General features: G+C 38.2%; 1 protein-coding gene across 10 annotated transcripts in view; it reads right to left on the reverse strand.

The window, feature by feature from the left end:
* The window catches only part of MACROD2 (mono-ADP ribosylhydrolase 2), an 877,989-nt gene that overhangs the window by 596,824 nt on the left and 260,788 nt on the right, over positions 1 to 20,377 (reverse strand). For all 10 annotated transcript variants that reach the window (XM_042049286.1, XM_042049290.1, XM_042049291.1 and 7 more), the window contains one exon: positions 12,487 to 12,603. In XM_042049286.1, the coding sequence (XP_041905220.1) occupies positions 12,487 to 12,603 (117 nt within the window). The remainder of the gene's footprint in view (positions 1 to 12,486; positions 12,604 to 20,377) is intronic.

A 20,377-nucleotide genomic window follows, 5' to 3' on the forward strand; every position in this document is an offset into this window, starting at 1 on the left:
AGAATGATTTTCACACCCAGCAAATCATCACATGCCATCTCTTCCAGTTGATTATGGCATTTATTTGGTCAAGTATTCACAAGTTAAAACTCCATGTGTTTAATCATAGTCTGGCCTGCTATAAAGCATTATGTCTTAAGTCTTTATTTGATCAGAAGGCAAGCTTAGACTAGTTCTTGCAACTTTGAGAAATTGCAGTCAACCATTTCTCAATATCTGATAGGAAAGAAGAAGAAGAAATGCATTTTAAAATGGGTATGGTTTGATCATTGATACACAAGCCATGTTTCAAGAGCTGTGATTGGTAAAAATGAAGGAGGATTCCCTGAATGTATGGAAGAGAGTATGGCACATAGCACACCTCATGTAAGAAAAAAAGAAATTATCTTTATAATGCATATATTAAAACAAGGTGCATAACAGATGAAAAATAAATATCCATGAAAATACACAATAACAAGACTGAGAGATCACCGGTTGAAGTCACTGCACAATGAAGTGCTGGAAAGAGGAAGGAAAGCTTGAAGAAGCAGAAAAATGCAGAGGTAGGAGAAGGACGATATACTTGCCAAGAGCAGCATTTAAAGAAGAAACTGTAGTTAATTGTACACTGTTACTTGTATGCCTGCCATTTTACCAATTTTGAGGCTAAAGGTGCAACATATAATGGATGCCGGGCTGGGAGCCAAATCACAGCTCCTGATGTTGAACATCTAGATACTGTAAGCCAATACAAGTGCTTTTATGATTTAAAACACTGGGAGGTAAATACATTGTTATCCAAACATCAACAGCACATCCCCGTTACAGTTTCTCCAACAAAACACACAATAATTCAAATGAGCATTATCACTGGTTTGTATTAAGGAGGGCCTGAAGGAATAGTTAAATGCAAAGCCCTCTTTTAAAGAAACATTGAATTCCTCTGCCATAGGCTGGGGCATATGTTTGACTGGTTAGATAATATGGGAAAGTGAGGAACGTATGGGAGGGGAACAAACATGTTTTGCACATGAGGCTCAAATGGGCACTATCACCTTGGAAGCATTTATTTCAGAGCAGGGCTCAGTACAACCAGCCCTGCCTAAAGCTTTCCCAGGTTTAAAAACACTGAATTCACCCCCTAAAAAACTAGGCAGACTAGGAAACTGTTCATTCACCCTACAGGGGTACATCAAAATCTCAGACTGCTGAAAAATCACAAGACAGGGACTTACCACACCTGCATCTAATATGAATCACCATTTATTTAATAAAATGGGCTTCTTACAAGGTAGCAGATTAGATAATGGGTTACAGAGCAATTGCTTATACACATCTGATTCAAATCCAACACTGAACAGGAGTGACAGAAAATTATTACCAAATTATGCCGGCTCAGTGGATTACTCAAACTGCTCTAACATCCTCAGTTCGTCCTCACTGGGTATCACTTCGATACAAAAGTCATTTCCACAGTTGGAATTAATTCAAAGAATACTTTTAAAGAACAGAATATTCCAAAAACTGAAAAAAATATGTTCCTTTCCTACTAAAGACAGTCAGCCTAAGTCAGATTTGGAAACTTTCTCCTTCCTATTGCTGTCATGCCAGTCCACATGTCTAATGTGGGTTATGCACACAGACAGGTATTTTTTATTTCTAAACAAGCACTTAAATTCTGCATCCCTGCAGGCATGTGGGTGGCTCTGAGCTGTTTGGGAGGAGCAGTGGAACGAGCTCTGAAGCTACAATTTCTTCATATGCTACAGCCAAACACAACACACCAAGCAGCATCACAGCATGTGAAAAAGGCCAGAGCCCCCCAGCTCTTTCGTCTATGAGGTGAGGGTTTGTTCCACCTTAGAGGATTTCCTTTCAGAAATGTTGTGTCTGCTGTACAGGGGATTTACTCATTCATGCTGCCCTGATTTTCTGATTCATGGTCATTGGGCCTCTAAAATATTGTTACTAAAAAAAAGACCAAAGAAGTCCTCTCTCATTTTCAGCCTCACCCTCTGTGTATGATCACAAGAGATTCTCTGATCCATGAACTAACTGCTCTTTTTGACACAACCGGCTGGTAGGAAAGCTAAATAAAGCATTGTCTAAAATCAACAACAAAAAGATGGGGCAGGGGGGGAGGGGGGGGGGAAGGAAATCTTACTGTGGTTTTAGAGATCTTAAAGTGTTACAAGTTATATTAACTGGACAAAAAGTATCTGGGGAATGTAGAAAGAGCCCCAGATACTCCAACTGAAGTTCCATACAGAAAGAAGACTCTTAGATGTGTAGGTGCAAAAGGACATCCATATATCTGAAAGACTCAGACCTCCATCGTGGATCTTCTGCCTCTTCTCTGATGCGTTTGAACTCCCCATGCGGGAAACATGTATAATACAATTTTTCTTTACTTCTACACTAATTATTCCCAAGCTAACACAGTGGTAGTCCCTAAGCAAGACAGGTAATAAATACTCTTTAGCAATAAATCACAAGAGGAGAGTTTTTATGTCCTGCGAAAAACAAGCACAAAGCAGGGATCTGACAGTTCTGGAGGCAGTTTTATCCTTCCTTTGGCTGGGGCCAAACATTCAAAGGCAAAACTCACTTTCAGAAATTGTCTTTCTTTGGCAAGTGTAAGATTGTGATTTACAGTGACTTGTTTTCCATATTTGTTTTGTTCAACTCTCTGAAGCGAAAGAAATCCAACAATATCCATGGCTTCGCAGTCAATTTTGCATTAACGTCAGTTTCAGCTTCTCATGAATAGGGCTGTATTGCAACAAATTAATTTTAAATGAACAGTCTTCCCTGGGACCATTTCTGCTTCATTTGGGGGGGGGGGGAAGTTGTTTTAAACGAGATTACACCTCTGACAGGATTACACCCAACATAAATGCAATCTTTTACTTGAGTGAATTGTGGTTTTCAAAACTGCGAGCTATCAGAGTGTATTATATGACATTATTTTGCATCCATGACACCTCTCAAAGTATCAAGGGGTTTTTTCCTCCTCCCTGTGTCATATATAAACATGTGTGGAGATTCCCCAGTTCTGTTGGAGGATTAAAATTGAATAATGCAGCTGCTACAACAAAAATGCTTCAACAGAAATTGTTGTGTTTATAGGTACTTCAGACAGTTTACAGTCTTGCCTTGATGACCTGCTGTTTACGGCCCATGAAGACTATGAGATATTTAAAAAATATTCTTATTGTATTCTTACTCTCTCAAAATCAACCCACGTTTTAATTCTAATGAAAACATTGCATGAAATTATATTGAAAGTGTAGCGAAAAAGTTGAAAAAAAAAAAAAGTGATCCAGACAGACATAGATAGAATCAGATATCAAAGGGGTTATTTTTAGTGTTGCAAAGCATTTCACATTTATGTATTTATGTGTTTATTTATTTATAAGCCTTGAAAAGCTACCAGCTACTTTTATTGAAAAACTAAATAGGAAGCATACTTAGAAGAGTGCAGTGATGCTCAAACACATTGTCATGTTGAAACATAAAGGTGGTCAGACATTTCTCTGTCCATTTCTCTGACATATCACTAGGAAATACAGAATTCAGACCACTGTGTTAAAGGGAATTCAGTAAAACCCACTTTCCCAAGGAGCCAGAAGAGAGATTTGTATCATGACAAAAAGCTGAGCAAGAGTATGTAAGAAGACGTAATTCAAAGTTCGTCACAGTTGTTTAATTAATAATTTCTTCTACCTTCTTACTGCATAAATTATACAAATTATACTCACCTACAAACCAACACAGGGGCAGAAACAGCCATAAAAACTTTACGCTGAGCGTTTCACATCTCTCATGAATACAGTTTCCTCCTAAACTTGGTCCTAGAACTATTATCAGTCTCTTGGAGTACTGCTGAGTCTTTTAAGTCACAGTTTGGGTTTTCTGTTAACATTTAAAGACATCCAGAAAGGTCTAAAGCCCAGATCAGAGTGACTGCTGTGCCCTGCAGATGATGGATTTCAAAGCTCCTCTGTATTCCCAGCAGTGAAAGTTCAGTCCAAGTTCAGAAAGCTGAGAACCTTGTGCTGCAACCATTAAAAACTTCTCCAAGTATTCTGTAAATGGCCAAAAATGAACCACATCCAGAAAATATTTTTTCTTATCAGCTAATTAATCTAAAAGATATTGCCACCTATTCAGAAAAGAATAAATGGTACAACACTTGCAAGCCATGCAATGGTGTAAATAATCTGCAACCCTGAGTAGCTTGCACAGAGCTACAGATATACAGTAATGTAAATGTGTCCCCTCCATCACCTGCTTTGCCTCTTTTTATGTTTGAAAAAGGTACAAAATCACTGACAGCAGCTCAAGAATCTTCATAAACATCCTCGAAAACTCACAAACACCAAAAAAGGAAGAAATTAATCTGAGAACTATAAGAAATGAAAAAAACCCCCAAACCCTAGTGTATGTTCTTCAACTTGCGTGACAAGTCAAATGAAACTTTAAAAAAAAACAATCTGTGTGAAGGCAGAATTAAGAAAAGGGGGATGTTATCAGAAATCTCAAATAAAGCGGGAACTAATTTCTAGTGCTGAACAGCAACAACAACAAAAATCCACGTGAATTTCATCCCCATACTTGAAGGTAAAACATCCTGGATTGTGTTCACTTTTCACCAGCGGTGAAACAGCATCTTCAACATATAAAATAATACCAACTTTATTTCTTTTTACTATCGGATTAATCAGTATTTAGATTCCTTCCTACAGCAATTAAAACTGTATTTACACCCCATAGTCTCTGCTGTTTTCTTCCTGAAGAGAAATGTTTCAAATGATTGACCTTAGTTTTCACCAAAAAAACCCCTAAGTACATAGATCAAAACATTATTATGTGGAACAGCCTCCAAATTCCTCTGCTGGGTGAAACAAAGATTTTTAAAAACCATTTTACGTAACCTTCTCATCCTTTCCACTTAAGCGTGGTCTAAAGCAATCACATTACAGGTAAAGAAGTCCTCACAAAACAGTCCTGCTTTTTCATCTGTATTATTCCTTCAAAATATAATCAGAAAAAAGACCCCAAAATCAAATTAGCAGCTTTAAACCTCAACAGTGAGGTTTGTGGGTGAATGAAGAACTCCAAAAAAATCAAGAGTACCTTTCAGGCTCATATTATTCTTTCTGCTTTATTTCAGAATAGTAGAAAGAAAATCCTTATTTATTACTTATGATCTGATTACTTCCATTTGCAAATAATTCCTCATATTTTTGGCTGTGTAATGTGCAGATTCAGCACAAAAAGGAATCCTATTCTTTGCTTTCAAGACAGAAAATTAGGCTGTACTGTTTTTAAAACATTCAAGCTACAATCATATAATTATTATTAATCTGAAGAACTGATATGAAGGTAATGACCTCTGAGAGGCTCCAATTTTAAACCTTTTTGCTACCCTAGGGAGATGGAGGATCAGCAGTTAGTGTTCTAATTCAAGCTCCAAGCCTGTGCCAACACACTTTATAAGCTAAATCCAGGTTTGGGAGACAGGCTGCATATTTTTCAGAGACTTATCCAGCATAAATCACAAAGTGCCAACACACTATGAGGTTAATGTTGTGTTTTACTACAGTAAGCAATTTCTATCACCATTTAAAATGAGACAAGCAAAATTCAGGCAGAGAAAATCTCATGCATCAAAGATTAATTTTCAAGTACTGAGCATTGGCTTTGGCTACTGAGGGAACTTATTAGAGTTCCACTGCACTTAAAGGAGTATGAATATCTCCATTCTAACCCATTCCAACCCCTTCTCCTTATCAGCTGACTGTAGTGATGAGAATTTTGTTTATTTTTCTGCCATGCATTAGACTTTTTCTTCTTTTTATTATTATTTGAATAAAAAGGACCAACTATATGCAAGTATAGGGGAAATTAAATATATTAGCCTTAAGGGGCACAACGCCCTGCTCCAGAGCCAACATACCTGAGGAATGACTCTATGCCACCAGTGTGGAAAGGCATATTCCAGCACAAATTATTTTGCACCTAATTAGGAGACATTTTAAATACCTTACACATGAATTAAGCATTAGGAAAGTGTTTACACCTTGTAACTCACTTTCTGTTCCATCAAGGGGGTTTCCAGACAATGCTAGATGCTGATGCCAAGTAACTGTGATAAACAGTGCGGGCTGCTGTCCCCAACACACCACCTTGCAAACGCAGTTCTGTGACTGCTTTCAGCAACACTGAGATTAGACCTTTGCAGAAAATGCAGCTGTCCAGAATTACAGAAATAAGGCCAGGGAGGGAAATGGATGGCATCGGGTTTCTACCGCCTGCTATTACAGCATATTAACACACACGTTATATGCCAATGGTAGACGCAATTACTGAGCAAATGGCTCGGGGCTCCTCTAAAATTTCTCAGTGCCCGCTTCTGTCCTGGAGTTCAGATTGTAACAAGGGATGCCCAGAAGAGAAGGATTTAGATTTAGCAGTGAGGATCGATGGTAAAACATTTCCTTTAGCCACAACACATACATTTGTAACCAAACAATTAGATGTGAAACGACAGCTTCCAGCAGAGCATGCCATGAGTTAACCACAGCACGACTCTGCAGAGAACACTGACACACACACGCTTGGGTCCATACACAAATTAAATTTTAAAGAATCTATCCATTAAAAAAATGTCTATGAGCTAGGCTCAAATCCAAGGACAAAGACCATATATTCTTGTGATGGATGATTCCTGCTGATTCATAACCTCTGGTAGCTACACCACTGGTCCCTTTTCTTCCCAAACTGATGACAGACCCTGCACAGACTTGGAAGAGAAGATGCTTGAACTTTTTTAGCTGAAGTTGATCAATGCATTCCCCATCACCCCCAGGAGTCCTAACTTCTCCCTTTTCTTATGTGTGTGGGGTGTGAGGATGTAGGTAAGGAAGAGACAAGTCATAAAGCTTTACAATAAAACCGTCTCTAAAATCTAAGGAGGTTTTAGGACCAAAGAAGTAATCATTAATATTTCCCTTCCAACACATTAACAGCATAGGCAATGCATGTGAGTGTTCATGGTGAATACAGCAGGTCATTAAGATGACTGGAGCCAATTAGATCAAATTAAAACACAATAAAGACATGACTGCACTTATTTTCAAAATGGTCATAAAATACATAATAGGATCTTATAAAAAAACACCTTTGAAACCCAGAAACCACTCAGAAGAAAAACACATAAATATGTGGTAAGTGGTTTTGTTAACTATAAAGAAAGCCTTTCCCAAAAGAACCTGAAAAAGAAATATACCCCTCAAGAAAAACGGGTCTTGGACCTTTGATTAGTATTAACTTGCTTTGCTTAATTTTCAAATTGGTTTTAAATGTATAAGCAATGATAAAGATTTAAAGGGATGGCAAAGAGCTGCTGCAGCTCAGGGCTGGTTCAGGAAATCCTTGTGTTTTTCCAGCTACATTTTTTTTTTCCCAGGAGGTGTCATGCAGTTTGGGCACAAGGCTGACAATAATGTGAGGCTACTCAACTAAGATAAAGACTAGAAATACATCCTTCCTGGAAAACTGTCCCAACATTTATGAGTTTATATTCTATTAATGATTGTGTCACCTTAGGCTGTACCTTTTTAACTGAAATTTCATCAGACCTCAGCCAAGTATACATCAATTGTGGGAGAAAATCAAGGATCTTGACCAACTGAGTTAGTAGTCAAGTCAGTCTTCTCTAAGCAATCCTGTCTCGTCCACATATTGTTCGCTTTTGTACCTCCCTTTCAGTTCCCAGACTTACCTCTTGCCAGAATAAACAGGGAGGTAGCAAACTGAACAACCATCAGAACCATGCAGAGGAAAGCAACTCTTCAACCCTCACGTATCAGAAATTTAGGATCATTTGAAGCAAAACTTATGCATTATTTTATAAACAAGGTAATAAAAATAAGTAAACAAATTTCCTGGTGGAATCCTGGAAATCTGAAAAATATCCTTAAACATTATACCCGTTTTTCCAACTGGTCAGTTTTGTAATGCAGTAGAGTTTTGGAGTCCCATTTCTCCATATATCAACCTTTTAATTACAGCTCTGCAACTGATCTCCAAGAAAATGAGGAGAGATTTAAAAATCAGTACCCTTACAGCCTTACTTTAAAATAATACCCTGCAAGTATTCATCTTTTAAAAACTGGAAATTATGTCTACATAGCAGAAGCACACTTCTTAATCTGTACTTTTTAATCTCCACTTTTTAATCTGATTAAACAAATTTAAAAGCTGATTCCTCCTACTGTGTTTAATACTAGCACTTCTCCTAACAGCTTATTTCACAGCAGGAACTGTCTCTGAGAGCACATTCACATTATTACTCTAGGCTGATCTTGGACCAGAAGACTTGCTATATATGCTATATATGCTATTTACTCAGGCACAGTGCTTAAAGTACTAAAAATGTCAAGCAAACAGAAAAATTTATTCTAAATATTATAGATTTATTATGAACATAAACCATTGTATTAGAAACTGCCTAGCAAGGTGTCTCCACCAAAAGTCCACCTTTCAGATTTACTGATAGCGGGTTCTATCCCATATTAGAGGCTGTAAGATTTTATTTTCCTAGGTTTAGGGGTTTTATTATCAGACATTTTTCAGAAAAAGAAAGAAATTGTTACTAGACTTGGTAACAATAGAAAAAAAGTTCATTTGGGGGTCCTTTCCTGCCTAGGTCAGGGTACCACATACCTGTGCTGGTTTTCAATTGTTTTTAGGCCTGTTAAACACCAGGCAGAATGGGACTCTGCTTTCTAATGTGTCCTAACAGGGTCTTTTTTCATAGTGAACCTCTGCAAGCAGATAACAATCCACAAAGCTGTTATGGACACCTCGTTCCAGCCGTAAACACAATTTACATCCAGCCCATTTTCTGCCAGTAGAGCCAACTGAGACTATTAATCAAATGAGAAAGAAAAACAAGCATTTGTAGAGCTTTAAACAGATACCGTTCATCTGTTATTTAAAGCATGTCAGTATCAGAGTACTGCTCAATGTTTAAAGATCAGTTGTACAATATTTAGAATGAACTGTTCTTTAAAAGGAACAACAATATGAAGTACAGAAGTTAAATAATTGATGATTGGTCTGGGACAGCATTAAAGGAAGCTATCTCAGAGCAAAAGGCACGGCCTTTTTCAGCCCTCCAGAGCACGATGGAAACTTGGGTATCTGCATAGGTGTTTGCTGAAAAACAACAATAGATGACATCAACCAAATTATGTATTCAGCAAATAACTTGGTTGGCATTTGGGGGGGCTTTGTGTAGGCTTTTGCAGCACAGGAGGCAGATGGTGATTACACTGATTTCTGTAAAACTGTACTGAATGTTACATTAAGTGGTAATTAGAAAACTCAATTTGACTTTTTCAAACAGAATACTTTTTGGTGTAAAAAAGTGTATATCTTGAGAAGTTCATAAAGAAGCATCTCCAGGCCACAGACATGTTAATCTTGGTGTGTTCACATTATTACAATAAAGAACTGAGGAAAATTATGAACTATTTTATGTATTTTCTCCCTGAGCATTTGCTGTTACTTGTGTATTTCACAAACTGATTTCTGACTCAGACGCTCCAAGAACAAATGACAGAAAGCCAGCCTATACCCTAAATCTTTGCATTTTTCAGTCAGATATTATTTTTCAATTTTCCCTCTATGAAGAAGTTATTTGTCAGACCTGTTCTTACTTAACCTAAGTAAATATAGCAAAGTACTCAATAAAAATACAATAGATGGAAAAGGAGATGGCCAGAGTGGTTTTTATCTACCAACTACTAGCTTCCTAACAGAGCATAACCTTCCCTTTAGTGCCAAACTTAATCCCAGCTTCCTCCAAGTCATTTATGAAACAAAGCAAAAAATTAAACAAATTATCTTTGAATATTAAACCTTTTTTAATATGGAGTCCTTGCTGAAGCCCAAGTCCTGCATCATACAGCACACACAGGCCGCTGCGTCCCAGAGCAGCTTTGCTGAATTCAGCAAATTGTTTCCAAGAAAAGCATCTCAGGATCAAGAACCTGAGATGGGAAAATCCCAGGGGTAGGAAATACAATTGTAACATGTTATAATTCTGCTAAATAACAAAAAACCCCTACCCAAACACAACAATTCATCATGTTAAGGAATGCATTTTACATTAACTTTGTTTGTCCAACTACAGTCACAAGAAGAACAGAGACAACAGAATAAACACTTCACTTCTCAAAAAAAGTGTTACTTGATTATTGTAGTTGGTCTCCTATACACAAACAGATCAATGAAAAGCAAACCCCTTGTGAAAGTTGGAAGTTAGCAGTCAACCATAACCTTCAGCAAATTGCTGGCACACAGCCTTGCCTCGCAGCAGATCTGGATGGGAAAGTCTGGACCTCCTGTCACAGTGCTGCTTTCCTCACAGAAGTCAAATGCAAAATAGTTCCCACAGTTAAACTCTCATACTGTTAAGACAAAGGGACAGAGAATGACAAAAGATATCCAGTAGCTCTATAGCTCTCTAAAATATGAAACCAGTCTTGATTGCTTGATCACTTTCAGATGAATGGTTTAATAATTTAATGAGCCTATAACCTAAAGCTTGTAAAGGCAAAAGTAAAGAAAACAACAGTTGGTGAGAACACAAATAAATTTTAAGGAAAAAAGCTAAGAAATCAAGAGTTTTTAATTCTCAGCCTCTGCATGTAAATTGTATGTTTCTCTCCCTGTGCGTGTTGCTGTAAATGGCATCCTTCCCCCTCTCATGTTGATGCACGATCAAATACAAATAGACATGGCTTTGATGCAATTTCAATTTCTAAGAATACTGATTAAGAAGAATATTGACTTTTCCCCATGCCTGGTTACAGGTTTTATTTCCAACTTCAAGTGATAATGGGTTTTCTTGTTGTTTTATTTATAATTCCTACATGAAGAACAAAGACTTTACTACAGCCTTCAAACAGGATCCCGTTTTTCAAACCTAATTTAAGCAACCCCTTGAACTGCTGCAAGATTTAAAGGGAGGTCACACCTAAGGCATGACCCTTCCTCTTTCTAATCATACATCAGTTGCTTTGATACCTTGTATTTAATTTCTCCCTCTAAAATACATGGGAGGAATTATGCACCCACTGATGAGCAGCTTTTCTGTCCCTCCAGAGATATTTTCTGGTTAAAGGGGAAGAATTAAACATCAAACATCCCCAGCAGAATAAATTACAATGTGTTACCCAACAATCCCATCCCTTTTATGGGAATCTGGTGAAGATTCGGGCCATGTACAAACCCATCCTAACTAACCACGTTGAATCTTCTTCAACAATTTCCTTGACCCCTAGTCAAATTAGCCTTTCACAAATGACCATTATCATGTGGTAAAACTGTGTATAAAATATAGCAAAGATTTCCCACACATGGAAATTACCACTGTCAAGGAAATAACTGGAAGCTCTCATCAACATTATCATCACAGAAAGCGCAAAAAATGACTGGGAAACCAGTTTTCTTAAAACAGTTTTCTTGTCTACCTAAGACACTACGGGCTACAGGAGCCTAGAGAGATACCTGCTACTGCAGCCAGCATTTGATTTTACATGACAGTTAAGAGAGATCTAATATTTTTGAATGAGCCATGTTCCTGCTGCAGCCTGCACATCCAAAAAAAAAGAAAAAAAAAGAGAGCTTGAATTCTAGTTATATGGAGTCTGCAATGCTTTCTTGCTATTTGTATCTTCATGTCTTAATATACTAGTCTGTAAGATCCTAATTTGCAAAGATTTCCTACTTTATATTCTCACATAATAGACTGGCCAACCAATGTGCTGTCAACATGTTAGTGTTCTCCAAGACAAACTCAACATCTACACAACACAGTCAAATAACCATTTTCCTATCTGAAAGAGGAGGAAAACTTCTGACAATTCCACTTTCAAAGTGCAAAAACATTCCAGCACTGGAGCGGCACTCCGTCAAAAGCTAAAGTGTGACAGATGCCTTTGCAGTAATTGCCAATCAGACACTACGTAGCAGCTAAAAACACAATACAACACTTTGATCTCCTGGGCCCTCAAAGTATTCACAATCAAGGAATCTGCATGAAGAACATCAAATACACAACATTTCCAAAAACTGTCTCCGCGGAACTTAAATATGATAATGTATATTTTGTTCATATTTCATAAAGCATTTCCAATCCTTTATTATGCATATGAAAGGACAGGTTTTAGCTTGCAAAAAATAAACATGAAAGATGCTTTATATTTTAGAGACATGCAAGTTTTCATCGGATAACATAGGTGAAATAATCGTTTAGAAAAGCCTGAATTGCTTTGAGGGGAAGACATTATTGCAGAACATGCTTAATTAAGTCCCACGGCTAATTTTGTAAAATGAATACCCTATTGAATTAGACTACAGGGAAATGAACCATGCACACCAGCAACACATGCTGGAAACAAAAACGCTGAGAAAGGCTTGACTTACATTTTGCAGGTAGGTCGTATCCACAGGTAATTTTGGCCTGTCCAGTCTCACAGCCACTCAGGTTGCGACACTCAGCAACTAAGCAGGGCCCGGCAGCTCGGTGTATGCAGCCATCCACTACAAAACAAACCCAGAACCTGAGATTTATTAAAAACCACTTTTTATGTTGCCTTCACTCATGGTCATAAACATTTACTGCCTATTTTTACACCCACAGCCCAGACCAACTGATCTGCAAGTTGATATCTAAATATACACAGTTCTTTCTTCTGACAGAATTACTGTGTTTTGCAAAAACAAAGTGTTTAGTCAACTTCTGCTAATTGAAAAGCAAACGTCTAGGAAAGGTAAAGCAGAATAAAAATTTCAGTATTAGGAAAGCATCTTATTGAAGGCTCTAAGAAATTCTCAATACACATTATGAAAACAAATTTGATCCCCATCTAAATGCCAAACTCTCTTTTACAACGTACCTCTGATACTTCCACAATTGTGCACGTCATTTAATGTCACCATGCTACTAATGCCTTATATAAAAATTCCAAGAAATAATACTTACTGATTTGAAATATTAAAAATGCCTACTTTTGACCTTTTTAATTTTTCCATTCTTTAAAATTTTGCATTATTCATGCAATATTTTGGAGTTAATTAAAAAATAATTACTAAAGGTTGCAATTGCAGCTAAGTGTGCAAGAAAATTAGTAGAGTGCATAGATCTTATTACCCTCAGGAGCCAGCAAAAGAATAAAACAAGGCTGCTGGCACAGCAATTCTGCCCTCTCAACATGCAATCCAAGAAATCATCTACTGTAATTATAGCAAAAAGTTTGAGAAAAAGGATAGAAAATAGTAAAGGAAGTAGTGTATGCATGAACATACTAACTACAGTAAAGCCCTAATCCAGCAGCAGCTATGGAGTTCAACTAGAAAAAACAATCTTCACATAAACTACAATATCAACTCAAAAGGTAAAATAAGCTCCAGAATAAAGGCTAAACAAATACTTACAGAGATAAGAAAGGGTCTGTATGAACATCGTTTAAGATTTATTTCAGATTTTATTTCAGATTTAACTAGTTCAAAGTTAGAGCTGTGCCCTGCAGCATGTTTGAAGCAATTAAACCACAGCAGGTTTGGAAAGCCGAGGGGGGATGCGTTTTCAAGAGATTCACATCACCTGGTCGCAGCAGGAGCTGCGTCGCTTTCTACGGGCTCACATTTGGGCAACCCATGGCACTCAGTGCTCCCACCAACCACGCAGTGCCCACTGCGATGCAGGGAGACTGGGAAACTCCCTCACCCCGAGATGGTCCTTGAAGCAACAGCGGAAATAAGGGCAGGCCTTTCTGTATTAAGGCCATTATTGGTTTCATAAGGTGTTAAGTATTTCCTGAAGTCATGCATCCCCAAGTGGGGAGGCAGATAACATCTTCAAACGGATGAAACCGTCTTCTGCTAAGTGCTAAAAACCTGATTGTCCTTTCTGAGGAGTTCTATATCAGAGTTCATATTCAGGTGACACAATAGAATTGGATAAGCAGTTCCTTGCAATACTCCATACCCATCCTGGACACATTTTCACTGATTTTCAAAATGGTTTTTTGTAGTACTTTATATTAGAAAAAGATAACTACAGAATCATGTGATACTGCACTTTCAATGAAGTTTTCTAAACTTGTTTATTGAAAAGACCATGGATGGCAAGCCACCAGCTGTAAGCACATTGCACATTCTCTGTCCCAAAACAGAAAGGCTTCTTACTCTACCTCAGCTAACTTTTGTTTTTAACTTACCCAAAATCTCTGCTCAAGAGTCCAAGATGCTAATGCAAGAATAATATTTTGTAACCTTGAGGGGAAGTAAGAATGTTTGAAATCCATCCTGTGCTCATAATATCCAATTTAATTGTTTTAATCTAATTACTGAATGCTTTTCCAAACCAAGCAGGTTAAGTAAACCAGTATGCGTTGAAACTTCAATTGTATTGTTATAAGCAGCACCACCACATCTTTACCAACCTTAGTACTTCCTGAGACACCAACATAAAAACAGCTCAGATGCTTAGGACTAGCACTTTCTCCATGATTCTTTACAGTGGAAGAAGTCCTCAGGAATACAGGACAAAGACTCAAGTCCATGCAAGGATTCGCTTGGTGGCTGACTAAACATTTCCACCCCTGAGATCCTTCCTGTCCCCACCAGCTTGGCATTCTCCTTTGAGCAGTGTATGTGCAATGCTCAGCTACTCTCTCAGCCAACTCAACTGCATAAACCGACCTCTTCTTCCTCAAACTCCATTCACTTTAGCACAAGCCCAGCTCAGAGCACAGCCAAACAACAGGACCTGCAGAAGGAAACCATCGCTGCTGCCAGGGAAGTGGAAGCACAGGTTTGCCACTTCTAAACCTGTGATGTATTAAAATACCCAATATCAGCACATCATGTGTCAGAGCAGCTGTGATCACATAGGAGGTGCCAGCTCCCCATCTATAACCCCCCTCACGTTGGAAGGGTGCTCTTAATGCAAATACAGCTATGACAAAGATGGTCTATCAGTAGTTTTCTGGAGCTGATTCCACACATGTCTGTGTCCAGCCTTTTTAAGCAAAGAAGCTCCAGAAAGATGAAAGAATAATTGAAAAAAATTGGATTCTTAACAGAGGAAAATCAATTCTATCACAACCAATCCTGACATATGACAAGGAAAATGGAAGACATCTGCCAAAAGTGAACAAGTAGATGTGCACACTTCCCTTATAAAGGTGGCACAAGAGAAAATGATTGAATACTCCAGACAGGCTTAGATGGAAGAGTAGAAATTAGCATTTGATATACTTCAGTGACTGATGACATGGAAGAATGAAAGGAGGGGGGCGGAGGTGGAGAACACCACCAACAAAATCAAAACCCAAAACCCAAACACCAAACCACTCTCAACTTTCATAATAACCTTTTCTTCCTTCCATACTTTATTATACATGAACAGAGCTGACCTGTGGTCTATGTATACATTTTTTATTTCACTCGATAACTCATGCTAGAAATATTCTATGTTTCCAATAATACATACACTTCAGAACGTAAGTTTGATAATTCTTAAAGCAAACCCCAAGCACTGGAATACATTACCAAATATGAGCACTCTGCGTAACACAAAGTAAAATAATTGCAAAGGTAGAGCAGATTAAAAAATCTGATTTTTTAGCCTCTGCTAAAACATGTCTTAGCCACGTTAATTAAGAAAAAAAGAAGCATGGAACAGGCATGTACAAAGTATTTACATGAGATACTCTGTTTTCTGGAAGTGTGCACCAACTAGTAATGTCAGTGTACAGAGAGGCCAGCACTATTAACGGGGAAACTTAGTGGAAATTACAGATAATGACAACAACCTCAGGACGGAAAAATGATGGTCAAAGACATTTTGTTATTCTGTAGTAACGAGGAAGAAATTTACATGATAATAATGGCATGCTGCCAAATTAATAGGAAAGTGAAGAACCCTTGATATATTGGTTTCAGATATTTCATCTGTATTTTCAGTTTTCAGTTTGCTATATACATGCTCAGCTGCATTATTCTAAACAGATCTGGAGCACATTAAACCATATCCCACTCTTCATTATGGAACTGGCTGAAAACCCAGTCAAATCTGATTTGGCGGCACATGACAGTGATAAGGAATTGTGGTTTATCACTGCTTTCTACAACCAGTAAAAAATGTGATTTCCCTTTGAAGCCCTCTGCCTCACAGTGCATCTTTTTTCTACAGGCTACCTTCCTGTCCAGGTTTATGGAAATCTTTGGGTCATTTTCATACACAAGTGACCTGCCATTTAAGAGCTATGGGAAAGATGTGGGAAAATCCCACAGACAAAACTGTCAATCATAGCTGAAAGAAATCCCATCTCTGGTCTGCATGCTGACCAACTGGCAACGCCTGAGGGTACTGAAGAGAGGGCTTCTAACTATCTTATTAATACTGTGCTTTTTGAAATGAGTTTCAGGCTTATAAACCAAGCGATTTTGAAGGATTTTTGATAGCACTGAGTCCTGCCTGGGGCCACCAGTGAGGCAGCAAAAACCCACGGGATGGTGGAAGAACACCCTCTTCTCTTCTGCCCGCATCCCAAAAAACTGGCCACCCCACAATCTACCTTAAGGTCCCATAAACGCTCTGAAGTAGCATGCAACACTTTGGCTTTTGAATGACTGCAAAGACTTAATGCAGGTTGACCTGTCTTTTGAAAAGTGATTCTGTTACCCAGTGCCATCATGTGTGGACAGCCCAGAAAAATTGGGTTTCTGTACTTATTGTTTCACTGTGCTTGGGTGGACAAGCAGATGGAAGGAGCTTCTCGATTCTGAAGACCTGAAAACATGAACTATATTTTGAGGGCTGAAAAAAGGCTCAAGAAACTTCACATTCAATTCATTTCTATAGTTCAAGTTGCTCATGCTTGTGTAAAGCTATTAAAAGTAGTAGTCTGATGTTTTTTTCATGAAAAATAGTATTAGCAATTTCATTGCATGCTTCCATAAGTTTCAGGAGCCACTAGGGACAGCACTTTGTCCTCCCAACAATTCAGCAGCAGCCATTAATGAGGAAAAACTATTTTCAAAGCTACTGCAGTCAATGGCATTGGTTGCACAAAGAAGTCACCTGAAAATAATTGCTTAAAATACAGGAACAAAAGCAGGTATCAAAATAAAAATCCTACGCAAACGGACAGCATATTAATAACAACGTGTTAAACAAAAATATGGAATCTTTGGCACCATCTTTCTCCCTGTACACTGAAGGATGCTAACAGGTGAAATCCTTTCTTAATTAACTTATTGTAAAACAATTGCATTTGTTCTCCAGAACTAAAGGGTTAAAGTTATATAGTAAAAAAAACAGCTAATTATTTACTGGTGTACAATATAGAACAAACCTATTTCTTAGAGAAAATCTCTTAAAATTGCAAATGAAGCAAAAGCACAGGAAACACAGAATTAAGGGTATCATGGGATGCTGCTTAAAAAAAAAAAAAAAAACTCAGCAAAACTACCCTTGCAGTGCAGATGGTAATAAAAAAGGGTAAGGTAATCAAACACCACAGCAAAAAAATACAAACTCCTCCAGGAATAATAAGGCCGAAATTTCTTCTGTGACCTTGTGTGCAAGTCTGAACAAAGTGAAGCTACGATGTAAAGAACATATGCAGATTTACTGTGTTACATTTCAAGAATTTATACAGTCTTTTTTCCTAGTTCTCTGGTGCTTTTCCAGATTTTCATTTCTCATTTTCAGTAGGAAATTCATGAGGTTTGCTTTTTTAAGAAAGTCACCTGTGCTTGATATATCTCTGAAGTGGTACTGCTTTTCCACATGGCAAATGCCACGGGTGCATAAAACCAGGATAACATCATTGCATCAGAGGCACTGCTGGGGACAGAAGAGGGAACTGCTTTGTGCACTGTAGCACATCTCTGCTACACACGTCCTCCATCCTTGTGGGCCTTCCACAAACGCCCATTGCAAAGATGTGTGTGGCAACCAGAAGGAAAACAAACAAAAAAATAAACAAAAACCCCAAACAAAAGACGAAAACCACCACTCCCAAAAAAACCCACCGAACCCCCAAAAGACAACCAAGAACCAACTCACAGCGAAACCCAGCATCATTCTGCTAAACTGGTCAAGTACCTCTGAAGGGTTCATTGCAATCAATTGCTGCCAAAGTTGCAACTGCGCCTCTGAGACCGACGACAAGGGGAAATAAATCCTGCCCATCGAGAGACAACAGGTGCTGGTCTAATGAACAAAGGTGGGGATCTTAAAAAGATTACAACACAGATGCCAGTCCACTGCTAGGAACAGCAGTTTTTATTACTGAGATGGCCTCTGCCATTGGGAAGTTTAATGAACTGAAGATTTTTAATCAATGCACTGGTTTATAGGCCTCCAACACAATTAATTTTAAAAACTTAGCAATTATACAGTATTTCCTGGACAAAATATCAGAGTTTGAAAGCATGATCTTAAGCTTTATCCTTAAAATTCTCCATTTTAAACACAAAAAGCACAGATGAATCAGCTATTTTGAGACATATAGTTCCCTGAATTAGGTTTGCAATTCACCACAGACAATCTACATTTACAGTTCCTTAAATAATCTTACTTTCAGAAACTGTTAGCACCTACACCTGACTTAAGACCAAAATGAGACCTGCAAGTCTTGACGCTTAAGCTACTGATTACCTAACTTGTCAATCCACATTCTCTGTACAGTGCCTTCCTTTCTTAAGGATCAACATTCTGAGGCTGCACAAGGGGCCTTCCGGCAGCTAGAATTAAAATCAGGAATCCTCCCAGCTCCAACCAGCCATGCTGCAGAGTGAGTTTAATGAAAAATAATAGTAAAACATAATAATCCCTTTATTCCAGTATATACTGCAAGGAACAAAACTACTCATAACAATGGCAGGTGTAAACCTTATTGTAAAGTCAGACATGGGAAACTTGTATTTTAGAGTACTGTTTAGCTGAAATCCTATAAATTTAGCATTACAAACCACCAGTAATTGCCTGCCACAGTGAAAAGTGCTGGGAATTAAATTTTAAAACCTACTGGTTGTTATAAGAGAAGGTTGGTCTTATCTAGATGCAGTTCACAGTCAAGCATAACAAAAGGAGCTGAAACATCCAACATAATCAATGTCCTTGCCATAAACTGGCAAAAAACCCATATGGATAAAGAAATCAACAATTCAAAATAAAGCTCACTTACCCACGGATCTGTTAAATTTTAAGTGTGCTATTTTTATTGCACACAGCCAATTATTCTTACTTTGACAAAACACAAACCAACAGGAAACTCACAAATTCTGGCAGATTTTTTATTTTAGTTAAATATCTCGGGATACCAGAAACTCATTAAAAATAAACAAAAAGCCAAGTAAAAGTTCTTCTGTCATGCTAGCAATGATGATTGGCAAATTCCTTCCATAAACAACTAAACAATAAAGGAAGTGTTCATTTTATCTCACACTTATGATGTCATCTTTCTTAGTCTTCGAGCTCTCTGCTCCAATTTTGTAGACGGAGCTATAATGTCAATAGGATTCACACTTTTGTCAGCCCACTCAAGCAGCATAAGGGCTCAGAGAAACACGGGGCTGATAAACCTGTCTGAATGTCACACTTTTGGCAGGAAAAAACAGTAGCAAAGGCTCCAATAATGCTTTTCCAGTTTTTCCCAGTCCAAACTGCTGACATTAAGGCATGTGTGAAGGAGCCATTCACTTCCTTTTAATTGTGTTAGTGTTGAGACACCTGACATGCCACACTCTTTTCCAGATGGAAAGGAGACAGCTAAGCCCTAAATACCTCCCGGCAGTGAGCGCAAAAACTGCTTGTTGTTGTTTACCGAGGAGGGAAGTGATAAGCCTGGAGGAATTCAGGCTACTCTGTGCTATTAAACCAAGCTCGGCTCATGCTCCTCCCAACTTGCTCCCCCGGCTTCCCAAAACAACTATTAAGAAGGTGCAAGTTGTTTTAGGTGGTATCACCCTGAAGAAATGGGTCTGGCAACTCCAAAATCCTTTCCTCAGCCTCCTGGGCAGCCACAGTACTTTGTTTCCAGCTGGGTTCTGCACAGATTGGAAGATCAAAAAGGTTTATCTACATTTCATTGCTAAGACGCCTGCTTTGTCCTGGATTTTCATTCATGTTACTGTGCTATTATTACATGACTGTCATTCTTTAGTAAATATCCACATTATTGCCTTCAAAATCTCCCTGAAACCCTCTTTGCCACGATGGCTATTAAGCTATTGAAGACATGGGGTTTCATACCCCATGGGACGTCATACCAAACATTGCCTGGTTCATTGAACTATG

Source organism: Corvus kubaryi, unplaced genomic scaffold, assembly GCF_017639235.1.
Source record: "Corvus kubaryi isolate FWS band 111438036 unplaced genomic scaffold, C.kubaryi_AGA036_p1.0 70, whole genome shotgun sequence".
Taxonomy (NCBI): domain Eukaryota; kingdom Metazoa; phylum Chordata; class Aves; order Passeriformes; family Corvidae; genus Corvus; species Corvus kubaryi.